At 33.4% G+C, this 14,086-nt stretch overlaps 2 protein-coding genes across 2 annotated transcripts in view; both read right to left on the reverse strand.

Annotated features, from left to right (window-relative positions):
* LOC116022576 (succinate-semialdehyde dehydrogenase, mitochondrial) overlaps window positions 1-2,663 on the reverse strand; it is a 12,765-nt gene extending 10,102 nt beyond the window's left edge. Inside the window, exons 1-4 of the mRNA XM_031263331.1 lie at window positions 2,410-2,663; window positions 1,561-1,674; window positions 1,328-1,427; window positions 969-1,017 (exon numbers count right to left, since the gene is read on the reverse strand). Of these exons, the coding sequence (XP_031119191.1) occupies window positions 969-1,017; window positions 1,328-1,427; window positions 1,561-1,674; window positions 2,410-2,514 (368 nt within the window). The 5' untranslated portion in view covers window positions 2,515-2,663. The remainder of the gene's footprint in view (window positions 1-968; window positions 1,018-1,327; window positions 1,428-1,560; window positions 1,675-2,409) is intronic.
* A 5,213-nt stretch (window positions 2,664-7,876) lies between these two features.
* On the reverse strand, window positions 7,877-13,858 carry LOC116023593 (GDSL esterase/lipase At5g03980-like). The gene is made up of 7 exons (XM_031264596.1): window positions 13,699-13,858; window positions 11,284-11,329; window positions 10,541-10,734; window positions 9,595-9,810; window positions 9,375-9,523; window positions 8,213-8,495; window positions 7,877-8,100 (listed from the first exon to the last, which is right to left on the reverse strand). The coding sequence occupies exons 1-7, from the start codon at window positions 13,856-13,858 to the stop codon at window positions 7,880-7,882; spliced, it is 1,269 nt and encodes a 422-aa protein (XP_031120456.1). The 3' UTR covers window positions 7,877-7,879.
* Window positions 13,859-14,086: the final 228 nt, after the last annotated feature.

Here is a 14,086-nt window from a genome sequence, read left to right on the forward strand (position 1 = left end):
GGGGGGGGGGGGGGGGGGGGGGGGGTTTGTCTTCACTTAGTTTAAAATAAAAATAAAAACAGCAAAAATTCATAATACATGGGCACACTGTACTTTTAATTATAGTGAGGTATCAAACACTCTGATATGGATGCATCCCATCAAGTCATGTCAGGTATCTGGTGGGGCAAATTCTAATGTGTTTCCTGGGCAAGGTTGGCCCAAGGGCACTTTGTAAGCTCATAATGAGACGCTGGCCTAAGCATCCCAAGCTCAGCATTAGGCAAGACTAGTTCCAGTTTGGCCTCAGATCTATTACATCTCAAGCTAGGAGTTCGGCTTACCAAGACCAATGAAAGTTTGTATCTGACTGGATGTTATGTCACCAGTGCTCATGCAAATTGTATAATGTGAGTTTAGTCAGGATTATGCCTATTCCTATAAGCACACCTTCTGCCTAGCATTAAGCCCATCTAGTAATAAATTTCACCATAAGCAATTGCTATCTTTTAGCTATTGTAATCACTTTGAACTTGGGATCTCTTGATTTTAAGTTCAGGTTTCCTCCCAGTCTTCGGTTTCCTAACTTCTTTCTGGTGATTGTTGGTGACCATTACTCAAGAATTATTGATGGCACCTAAGTCAAAGAACCTAGTCTCAAAATATGCAACCACTTTTCACTGTATTGCTTAACGATAAGTCATAACAAATCCATCAGTCTCTCATTATTTGCTGTGCCAATCAAAGTGAGTTCTGGTCACTCCCATTGCTTTGTTGCTTTGAGCAACAATGTTCTCACTTTGATCAAGTCAAGGGAGACCCATGCACCTGGCTTCCATTTAGGGAGGATAAGTGAAAGCAAGCATCCTTAAGTTCACTTTTATTTTGAAAAATGAAAAAATAAAAGAAAAATAAAAGGACAATATATTTTTGTATTTAAAATTATTTTTAAAAAAATCATCACCAAACAGCCAATAAACATGTCATACCATTTCCTTAAGCATTTGCTCCTTTCAGCAGCAGTAACTTTGCTCCATGCTTTAAAAATAAATATTGAATATATTAGGAAAGAACAGTAGATGCTAGGACAGCTACAGACACAGAGATATGCATATACATATATTTCAGTTAGGGACAATGATAAATGATCATGAAATTATCAACGAAAAGCATAGATTACATACAAGAACGAGAATCATTCTATGCATTTTGGCACAATTGCACAAATGTAGATTTATATATGTTATGAAACCAAATCTAGGCCAGATTGAATCATAGTGTCTTAACAATATTTTAAGAAAGAAACACAAAAGAAAGCATCACAAAAAACTATTTATGAAAACCTTACAATGAAATGCATTGGAGGCTGAAGCAATTGCATCATTGGTCTCTTTCTTTCCCATGCAGGGGACATCAGTTATTACCTCCCCTGTTGCAGGGTTGTACACCTGCCACAGCAATGAACATGTTCTTGAAAGAAGATAGCAATTCAGAGGTCAAAATGCTGGAATGTTTCATCACAGTGTTCCAATCTTATTTGAATCTTGTTTTCTTTGTTTATGGGGAAGAAAGAACACAAACCTCTATAGTGCTTCCATCATGAGCATCAACCCATTTCCCTCCGATGAGGGCCTGACTTTTCAACAACCCAGAGCTATTTAGGCGAGTAGCTACACTTGATGATTCAGTACTTACCTAGACATTAAAACCATTTACATTGCAAACCTTATTGAGGTCAAGTTTATTTTAATAATAATAATAATAATAATAATAATAATAATAATAATACTTAATAAACTATCTAATTGTTCAAGAATTTGATGCTATGTTGGGTAAAACTTACAATTACAGATTATGATAATGGATTGCAAATAATTAACTACAACTTACTTATGAATCATTGTTCAAACAGTATACACACCTCACAGATTGTTATATTATCCTCCCTGGAAAATGGAAATACGACTCCAGGGGTATTTTCGTTTTAGTTGAAATTCATGTTCATTTCACTAAGGACTGAATAATAGCTAAGATAACCCAAAATGAGAACACAAGTTTATTCAAAACATACGCTTCAATTTACCATGGAAATAAGTTCTAGAAAAGAAACTTGAAGTCCAAAATGAAACTAAATAAACACGAAATCCAAGTAAATTGAAAATTGAGAATCACACATGTACCGGGTACCATATTTGGTACTCCTAAAGTACAACATAACTTGCCCGTATTCCACAAACCTCAATCATAATCATAAGTTTCAATCTATAATCTCAATAATCTGATTTAAAAAAAAAAAAAAAATACACAGTATGGGAGGAGTGAAACGATCAATCTGAAGAGCAACAATGAGTTTTTCCGAATTAACAGGCCAGCAATCTAATTATTCATTTTGATTGAATATTAGAAAACAAGACAGAACGGGAAATTTACCGCTCGAGCAAGTGCGAGTGGCATGTGAGATGAGGCCGAGCGGCAAAGGAAAATGTTGCGACTACTACCATAAAGAGTCGCCATGCGAGCAATTGCAGACATCATTTTCGCGCCTGCCAAACTCGAATATCACTTAGCGTCGATGACAGCACCGCCGAATGCCGATGGAGACTTCCCCCCTCGTCGCCTCAACAGTTACAGTAGTAACAGCAGAATGCGCCAAAATAGAACGCCTTCAAAACGTGAACGTTTAGGCTACACTATATACTAAAATTTTAATATTTCATTTTATGCCCAAACTTTGGTAGTCAATTAATTAAAGGGAAAATGGCATTTTTTCCCACTATGTTATGTGTTTATAGCACTTTTTTCCCATGTGTTATTAAAGTGGCAGTTTTTTCCCCTGAAATGTTAAATTGACATTGTTACCCTTAAAAATAACTATTTCATTTATTTTTCTTCTCCAACAAATTATTACTTATATGTATGGATGATCACGATTCGGTTCAAACTTAACCAAACACTGTAGCAATCATACCGAAATAGTATGGACGGTTCTGATTACGATTCAAAACCGAAAAATAAAATTAAATAATTGTTGAACTGTGAACCATAACTTAACCACAGTCATATATAGTAAAAAAGATCAAACACTTATTTTGATAAATCAGTACGGTTCGATTCCAATTTTGATTTTGAACCGCCAATCAAAACTTATTTATTTATTTATTTATTTATTTTTATAATTTTATTTCTAATTTAAAAATAGTCTAAATTCAACAATTATTTTATTTTATTTTTTCGGTTCTGAATCGTAACCGTAACCATCTATACTATTTAAGTCCAATTGCTACAGTGTTCGATTAGGTTCGTATCGAACTGTGATCTTCCATACATATTAGTAATATAATTGGTTGGAAAATAAAAATAAATGAAATAGTTATTTTAAGGGCAAAAATGTCAATTTAACATTACACGGGAGAAAACTACCACTTTTAAAGTAACTGATGGGAAAAACTACCACTTTAATAACACAGGGGGAAAAAGTGTTATAAGCACATAACATAGGGGGAAAATGTGCTATTTTCCCTTAATTAAATATTCAATTAGTCAAATAATTAATAAAGTTTCTTTGGTAAGAAAAATGTGAAATGGAAATTAACTAATATTTATTAATTGGTAATATTATTTTTATACGTATTAACGTAATAACATAATACCATGTAGAAAAAACATATTAATTAGGTAATAATATAATAGCATAATGGTATTATTTTGTATGGTATTCAATTCTATAATATAATTGGTAATATTATTGTTTGCAAATTCTGCATATTTTTTTACGTTTTTATAATATCGTATAAAAAAGACATATTAATTAGGTAATCACATAATAGCATAAATGGTAATATTATGTATGGGATAAATGGTAATATTATGTAAATAATACAAGTAAAATGCATTTTTCAAAAAAAAAAAGTTCAAATACAATTGGATAGAGAGTGTAATAATAAGTACATTAAATGACATAACTTTATTTTTTCATAATAAAATGGAACAATAAATATAGAATATATTCATTCTAAAATGGTGTCTATTAAAAATATCAATAAATATAATAGGATAAAGAATGGAAATCAATTTTTAGGAAATATATTTAATATTTAATAATTGTATAATATTTAATGTTTAATAAATTTAGTGTACAATAATAAAATAATTAATCTATCTATTCTATTAATTCTATTCTATTCTATGAATATTAGTTTTATTCTCTTATTATTAATTATTAATCTATCTATTTCTTTTCTATTAATAGAAGTAAAATCCTCCTTTTCAACTTTAATAGTATAGATAATTGGTAAGAAAATGTTATATGAAAATTAACTAATATCTATTGACGGTAAATATGTTACCGGAATATAATTTGTGTATAAGTGAAGTATGATATTTCTGTATAATGAGTGATTTCAGTGTCAGTACAATACAATGGGTAAGTAATAATAATACTAGTACAAGAGTGTTTGAGGACAGTAGTGTTTGTGTACAATGGTATTTTGTGAGGGTGAATGATCTTGAGTACAGTATAGTAGTGTTGAGTATTATTAACAAAGTCCCCATCCTGTACCACAAGTCTGATACTTATACTATGGCTGCAACGGCTCTTCCTCTAGTGAGTGTAACGGAGCGCTAGTAATGGTGAGCTGCATTGAGTGCTAGTAATTTTACTGTGAGCATTCATTGAGTGTCGGGTCGTGATAATGGAGAGCCGTTGGAGTAATTATCATCCCATCAATGTGTCGTCTTTGTGTAACGAGTGACCGTTTGTTTCCTTCGAGTCAGTGTTGATGATTCGGGTCGGGTGATGATACCCAATTATCCTGTCACCAGTCCCCCCCCCCCCCACTCTCTAGCCAACGAGAGTGATTGAGGTGGTTGGGGAGTAATGACGTGTGTACAATTATTATTATTTTTTGAATGGTAAGATAATTGTGGCCGAGGCCGACCTCGTGCCTCGCCCGATCGTAGCCGAGGCGAGGCGAGGTCAGGCCTCGACCAATTTTTTTTTTTTGTTTTTTTTATTTTTTTTTGGGCGCTCTGTGCGCTAGCTCACTTCGACCAGCCGTAGACTCGGTCAAAGGTCAGCTCTCCCGTCAGGTAGCTAGCGAGATCGGATCTCGTGCCGGCCCTAAGGGAATAGATTTTTTTTTAAAATATAATCAAGACGGGCCATCAGCGAATAACATGTTTTTTGCGTTATGCGGACTTCTCCTCTAGCTCACTGTCTCTTCCTTCCTCGCCCTAGTCGCACCTCCTCTTGTGTTGGAAGTTGAAGGCTTAGGATCTTCTTCTTTTCGCCACACATTGTCGGGTAGACCTTGTTGATGATGGTACTACCCCGGATACTTAACGAATTGAGTAAAGTATCCGCTCTGCACCAGTTCCTATACTTGTCCTTTTAAAGTATGACACTCATCAGTATCATGTCCAACCTGTCGGTGGAACCGACAGTACTTGGTTTGGTCCTCGCACGTAGGAACTGCCATACACTCTTAGGGAAAATGCACCATTTTCATTTTCTCAGCGTGACTTAAAATCACGCTAACCGGGCGAGTAAGCGGTGTTAAGTGTCGCGGTATGGCGAGACGAGGCCTTTCTTGAACTTTCCCATTCGTTGTGGATAACTGGTTTGGGCGTGGTGCCTGGTTGGACGGACCAACTTTATCAGGTCACCACCCTTCCTACCTTCCTCCTCATCTTTATTTTTCATGTCGGCATCTTCTACCTAAGCGTATCGATTGGCTGTGAGTGGTTGTTCTGTTTCTATACAAATTATAAACCACCAAAAAATTTGAATCCGATAAACTCCCCCTCCTTTAAATTTCTTCGTCCAATGTTGAACAAAAATTTTAGGAATATGAATATGTAGAAAATTTCCCTGAAATTGAAGTGTAAATAAAAATGTAGTAAAAAAGCATATGCATAAACAAAACCTTTTAAATTTTTTAAAAAAAATATATTCACATGATAGCACAAATACAACACTTCTACATCATGAACTACACACTCTATAGAGTTGATTGTTTCAACACCTCTTGTTTCTGGAATATGATAAGTACGCACCACTCTAAACTTGATTAATTTCCTTTTGTATCTAGGATGAAGTTCACGTCCAACAATCTTGATTTAAGTTGAAGTCATGCCTATTTGGTGTAAAAAGGAGACTACAGATGCACAAATTCGTTGGAAATTTACAGCTATACGGTTAACATAATCCATTACGTACATAGTACGTATATGAATGGTAATTTCTACATATTACTTGAACATAAAAATAGTAGTATACTTGTCCATCAAACTGCATACACTGTAAGAATGTTGAAGAGTTTTAATTTGGATAAATCACATCCATTGAGCACCCCAATGATAGTCAAATGCCACGAGGTAAAAACTGATAAGTTCTGTTCTAGAGAAAAATAGGAAAAAGAGTCAAATACACCCTTAAACTATACATGAAAGTGAAATTAAGCTCATGAACTTCAAAAAGATGCAATAAAACACTTAAACTTATCAAAATGAGTCAAATAAATCATATTTACTAGTAACCAATAAGTTACCCGTAAACTACCGTTGTTGACCACTATTTACAACTGTATACCACCCATCACTACCAAAATTCAAAAAAAATAATAATCCATCACCGACATCAGAGAAGACGGCTGGTCTCCATTTTCAGTGGAGAATGCAACTGTCTGGTCGCCTTCTCCAGTTGGAGAAAGCGGCCATCTGGTCGCCTTCTCCAGTGGAGAAGGCAACTGACAACTAGAGAAGGTGTCATTCGAATCGCCTTCTCCAGTGGAGAAGGTGACCGACAACTAGAGAAAGTGTCATTCCAATCGCCTTCTCCAGTGCCATCCTTGTCTCCTTTTCCAGTTAGAGAAGGCGGCCGTCTAGTTGCCTTCTCCACTAGAGAAGGTGACCGACCTTCTTCTTCAATCGTATTAGCGATCGGCGGTTGGGTTTAGATGCACCAAAATGGTAAGTTCAAGTGTTTAATTGAATCTTTTTTAAGTTCAATGACTTAATTGTACTTTTGTGTAAAGTTCAAGGGCCTATTTAACCCTTTTCTCATAAAAGGATAAAAAAGTACTAGGACATGAAGTGTCGTACTTAAATGCAATAGGTGTTTTAATATAGCTTGTACAATGTACAATATCGGCCTGATATATCATTTGTAGTAATTTGTTGGCTCGATATAGTTTCAAGCCTACCCAAAGATATTGGAATGAAGTTAATTAAACATATTTTCCGTTATCTCCGGTGGATAGTGAATTTAGGGTTGCAATACGCCAAAAACACAAATGCTTGATTTATGTCTAATCCACACAAAGCATGTTCATATATATATATATATATATATATATATATATATATATATATACTAGTTGTTTATTCACCTATAACAAAACTATCATATCATGGTATTCTACCAATTCAAGCACACACTAGTGTCGACATCTTTCAACCACTCTAAGACTATTGCCTTGAAATGGGGTTACTTTAAGGGTGGAAAAACAAAGTACATTTCACGTAAGTTCTTCCATACACACGAACTCCAAAACACTAGACAAGTTAATGTTAAACGTATTAGACCCAGCGAGAACCATGCAAACCTTTTTACTAAATCATTGCCTACCTCAGCGAGAATGAGTCTTGGAAAGTAGGCTATAGGTCTACAAATCAAAGGGAGTATATATATATATTTGCAATGCACTATACTTTTTTTTCCGCTTTGTCTTGATTTTTCTAATTGGGTTTTTTTTTTTACTTGAGATTTTAACAATGTAACATATTGAAGCTCTAAGGATTTGAGCGCGTACTCTTTTTCCCTTCAGTATGGTTAGAGCCCACAGTGAATTACCTCAGTTATAAAATTATCTTGACATTTATCTTTATCTTTCACAACAACTTAAGCATTACGGGCTTGAATTTTACTCAAGATATCATGGAGAAGCCAATTTGTCATAATTCTGTAAGCCTTCTGAGTCATATGGATACCATCCCAACTAATCATTTTACTTGGATCTGAACACACTGGAACTCCAGGAAATCCACACATTTTATGGATGTTAAAATCATAATTTCCTCCCACTCCACAACAAGACTTCTGAATTGAACTTTCATCAAATCCTACAAAAACAAATAAAGAAATTAAAGAAGAATGAGATCAGATAATGCTCTTACAAAATTGATATATGATTGGAGGCCTAATTAATTAATTAATGATTTTTCGTGCACGTACCAAATATTGCAGAATATTGTAAGAGCGAAAGGTAGGCGTTATAGTAATCACCATAGATCATTGTAACATGATGAGGATCATGTTGTTTCTGCAAATCCTGAATGGCTTGTTTCAATAAGTCATTGTGGTATATAGACAAATTGTTCAAATCCCTCAAGCAGTGGTGTTCATCATAGGCCGCCGATGATTCATTTGTTTGAAAACCTGTGAGATACATTGGAATACAACCAATTGGAAAATTTCCAGGAACTATGATTCGAGTAGCACCATAGCTAATGACTTTCTGCAAAATGTAAACATTTACAATTATTAGATACTAGCTAATTTATTTCAAAAAAAAAAAAGATACTAGCTAATTAATATTGTTTTATTTTTAGCTAGTAGAAAAAGAAATGACAAAATAACTAATCGAGTTAATACCAGCCGGCTTCCTCAAGTATAGTGACACTATTTAGTCTTAAAATTTCAATTTAACCATAAAAAATCCTTCAACTTTCAAATTACATCACCCCCGGTCATTCAACTTTCAAATTTTTAACTGGTCTTAACTTTGCCTTTAAACTAACTAAAGGACCATGATTGGTTAAATTTGAAAGTTGAAGGTAGGAGTGTCAAGGTGAGCAAAAGCCCGCGGGCCAACCTTAAACTGCCCCGCGGTGGGATGGGTTAGGGTCTACAATTTTTGACATGCGAAAAAGTGGCCTCGCGAGTTGGCCGGCTAGCTTGCGGCCTTTTTCATAAATTAAAAAAAAAAAATATATATATATATATATATATATATATATATATACTAAATATTAAAATCATAAAAAATGTAAATTTTTAAATTTTTAACACGAAAACTTAATATTATTTAGGTTAAATTATTTGAATATAGAATAATAATATAATATTCTTTTTATTCTTGATGTTAGGCTCACGGGCTAATTCGTGGGCCCACAAGCCCGCATGAGGCGGGTTAGAGTTGCATAATTATAGCTTGCACGTCTTTGCAGAGCCTACAAAAGCTCGCGGAAAAATGTCCGGGGTGGAGCAAACCAACCCGCATTAACACCCTTAATTGAAGGATCAAAAGTGATTAAATTAAAATTTTAAGACTAAACGTGACTGTGTGTGTCAATATAAGAGGACCGGACCCCAACTAATATTAGCTCTAACTAACCTTTACGGCAACCATGATGAGTTGGACAATTTCTGGAACCATACTTCTCAATTCCTCCATGTTTTTCCCTTGAAGGAATGCGTAATTAATATCATTACCTCCGGCCTCTCCAACCATGAAAAGAGAATCTTTACGAGTCTCTGCGCAACCTAATAAGAAAAAAGAAGAAGAATATATGGCATTAACTCTTTAAGTTTTGTTAATAAAAAAAGTGATTTACCACTTTGGGTGCCATTGCAAGTGGAATTGAAGTATGAATCCATCCAACCAAGTTGAACGGCCAAAGAACTTGCCGTCACCGGATCGTGGATGTTTTTGGCCGCCAATGCTTCGACTGAGAGAGCCGTGGAGCCGGCAACGGCGAAATTGACACCATTACTGAAGTTTGCATTTGTGTTTTTGTACGGGTTTAGGAGCGGAAGACCAAATGACAATGCTGCGTACATAAATTATAAATTTTGCATTGATAAATTTTTTTTGGGTAAGAGAGAAAACGCGCATTCATAGTTGACAAGTTCAAATTGAGAATAATGTTGTAAATGAGTCAAGCTGAGCTAGAGTTCGAGTTCGATAAATAATAAGTGAGTTCAAGCTCAAAGAAAATTGAAGCTCGAGCTCAACTCGGTTACAACACGAATCGGTTCAAGCTTGAAGTTGACCAAGTTCGAGCTGAGCTTTGACCGAGCGAATCCGGAGTCGTTCGGCTCATTTACACACACACACATATATATATATATGGCTCGCGAGCGGCTCGATGAGTCACGAGCTTAAAATATTTATGCTTGAGCTCGACTCGATTGCGAAATGAGCCAACTTTGAGCCGAGCGGCTCGGTTCATTTACACTCCTAATCGAGAAGGGCAATAGGCCACTCTCACTAGAGTCAAACTTGTAATCTTGTCATTACTAAATTAATAACCTGAACAACTTGCCTAGGAGTGCCCTTAAAATTTACTTTGTTGTTGATAATGCAATATTGTTAATACAATTAATCTCAAATTCTCAATTACAAAAATTATGAAAAATACCAATTAATCTTGGCTAGTTTGGGAAATTTAAACAAGCATGTCATACTATTGAAAGTATGAGACAACAATAATGAAATTTTTATAATTTAAATTTACTAGACAAATAAAATCAAAATAAAATTAAAATAAAAATTCATACCAAAAAAGTCAATCATAAGAAGCCCATCCGAACAACGACCAGTAGCCTTCTTGAAGAATGTTTCACCGTAAGGAAGACTAGCATAGGGAGAGAGAGCTCCTATGGGACTCTCCCTAATCAAATTTCCGGTGTCTGAGATTGAGTCACCAAATTGATATATTTTGTTTATCTTCCATGGAAAGAACACGGGATTGAATTGTATTGTTGCATCAACAAATTGTCGAGAAATTAAAAGTGTAAAACAAGCATAAAAAAGCATTCGAGTTTTCCCCATTATTGCTAGTTGAAAACTTAATGCCAAACTACACAATTCCAAAATTTACACTTAACATTTGATTTGTATTTATAGATGTGTTTTAAATCGTCTCAAAGTAGGTTTGTTCATAACTTGTAATCCTAATAGGGAGACGAGTGAAAATCAATTGAATTAGCTAGGAAAAAATGTATTGTCCTAGGTTTGTTGGTTTAGTAATACACTATGCTTAACCTAACAAGTTTCTCTATTCATGGAATAATAATATATACTCCGTAAAAGTTTTATCCACGAAAGCCTAAAACGCTTAATTAGTTAGCCAAACTTTTCATATAAGGTATCAACTTAATAGACTTTCTAAATTGAGTTCAATACAAGATATTGCATCAAGCATTGCCTAATACAATTTGGTTGATCTAATATTGACTTTCGTATAAAACACCTCTCCATCAACTAAACAAAATTTAAAATAATTAATCGAGTTAATATTCGATTTGATCCCTTGACTATGTGGATTTCACCGAGTTGGTCATCGACTATTAATTTTACTTAATAAAATCCCTGACTATTTTTTTTTTTGATACATTAGGTTTTTCAGTTTATACCAGACTAATTTAGCCTCATAGTCATGAGTCCATCACTCCATGTGTTAACTTTGCACACAAGGGATCTATATCCATACTTTCGCCAACTTGGGGAGCCCAATCTCCAATCTAGAGAACCCAAGGCCCGAACTCTCCACCCTATCGTCGGAGCGATAACTTTAGGTCATGTGGTCTACCATTTGAGCTAGAGCATTCATGTTTTTTTTTTTTTTTTTTTTGCCTATAAATGAGTTAAGTAGCAACAAATCTGGAGGGAAGCAAAAGAATTCATATTCTCAGGACAGATATTCAGATTTACTAAATCAATATAAGAGTAATCTATACTATTAGACCATCCACAGCTCAAACTAAGATATAAAGGTTCATGAATATGAATTACAAGGTTCACTATATCACTTAATATGACCAATGAAAACACTACGCATAGAGTGAATTAAAGCCTCACAAACCTTTTAACACTAAATCACTATAGCATACGGAGTAATTAACTACACAAAAACTTGTGTGAGACTGTCTCACGAATCTTTATAGGCCGTTAAACAGATCAGGTTAAGATAAAATATAATACTTATATTAGCAAATACAATACTAAATCATGAATAAACCTTTCATATTGACACGACCCATCACAGATAAAGATGAGTATGTGAGAGATGGTCTCACACAAGCGTATGACTCAATTAACTAGATGACTAGACCATTATTCAAATAAAAAGAAAGAGTCATATATAGTCCATTTTTAAGATATACTAGTAGGAGTAGTAGCATTAAAGATTCATACAATTTGATTTTAAAAATGACGTTAAAGTTTTAATATGACGTTATTGATTAGACCACAATTCAAACTAACATATAAATGTTCATATATAACCTGTTTCTAAGATAATGTTAAAGATTCATACAATTCATTATTAAGATTACGTTAAAGTTTCAATATGACGTCATTGACAATAAAAAATAAATAAATAAATAAATAACTCATTCATTCTTTTTCAACTTCCGTTATTGACCAAAAGCTCTGTATCAAATGCCACCTACGAATTTCATTTAAGTTTTTCTTCTCCCATTTCATTTAAGCTCTAGCAGTAGAATTCCCTTACAAAGACCCATAAATATTCTACAAAATAATATTCATTTTTTATACTTAAAAGCCATTAACTTTTTACCTTTCGTATACTGAAATCGATGAGCTATGACCTCCCATATGAAAGAGTCACTTCGTGTCACTAAACCACAAAGTTATTAGTTTGTATGTGTTTTAACTTAAAACAAATTAAAATAGATAAACTTGTGTGAAACACAAATAATATTATGCCTCACACAAATAATATTATACCTCAAAACAAACATGAGCTTATATTATCCTTTTAACACAACAACAACATTGGTACATTTTATTTATGTTCATTTTGTTACTTTTTTTATAAATTATATTATAAAAGTTATACTATATAATTTTTTGAACAAAAAACACTCTTACCATTATAACTTATGTTATCTTTTTTCATTAATGTTAGTTACTATGTATATGCACCCATCATATTTTTTCTTATATTATTTAATGATAATAATATATAAGACATTATATTAGAGTAATATAGTAAATTAATTTGATTTCATTTACATGTTAATTATTAAGGATTAGTTAGTTATTTATTAAAATATAAGTATTAAAGTTATAAAAATGATTTACATTATTATTATTATTATTATTATTATTATTATATACGGAGTAATATAATATAATATAAATATTTCTTGATATTGTCCAAATTTGATAATCAAAATTTACCATTTTAATAAACTATAAAAGATAATTGAAATTTGTCAAAGATTTTAGTGCTCGAGTAGGACTCTATCAAATGAGAGGTCTCAATTTTGAACTCAATGTGGAGGCATTATCTTTGTGCTTATTAAGAAAGCATGTATGAATAGATATTACATTTGTAACCTTGCGTTTAACAAAATTTGTCAGAGAGTCACTGGGTTAAATGTTAATTACTATTAACACCTTCACAAATCATGTCAGGTTGAGGGTATCAGGCATGGGAGCTTGCGGTGAGAGATTTTGCTTTTGTGAGAGGATTGCAGAAACAAGCAATGATTTTAATTTATTTAATTAATTAGTAGAAGCATCACACATATATATATATATATATATATATATATATATATATATATATATATATATATATATATATATATATATATCCGCAGGAAAATTATATTTGAGAAAATATATATAATTTTGAGAAAATATATATAATTTAGTTGAGAGTACTAGGTAGGTAGCTAGATACAGAGTTTAGTGCAGAAACAACGGCGGCGGAAACCGCGACAATGGCCGCCGGTGAAGCCTTCGCTTATGCAGACGTTAGCGCAGTTGGTGTCGATGAAGCATAGCCCTTTGAATCTCTCACTCGGAGACTCGCACAGCCTGCCCTCTACTCTCATCGCCATTTTCTCGTCTGCACATCATACATACTATACTTTCTTCATTTTGCTCCTTAATTATTACTTCACAACTAAACTATATATTATAATAATAATAATAATTAAAAACATCAGAGAAATTAAATAAAATAAGACAGTACGTGAAAGTAATTAATACATATATATATATATATATATATATATATATATATATATATATATATATATTAATTACCAAAAGAAGGGAGCAGAAGC

This window comes from Ipomoea triloba, chromosome 6 (genome assembly GCF_003576645.1).
Source record: "Ipomoea triloba cultivar NCNSP0323 chromosome 6, ASM357664v1".
In the NCBI taxonomy this organism is placed as follows: Eukaryota; Viridiplantae; Streptophyta; class Magnoliopsida; order Solanales; family Convolvulaceae; genus Ipomoea; species Ipomoea triloba.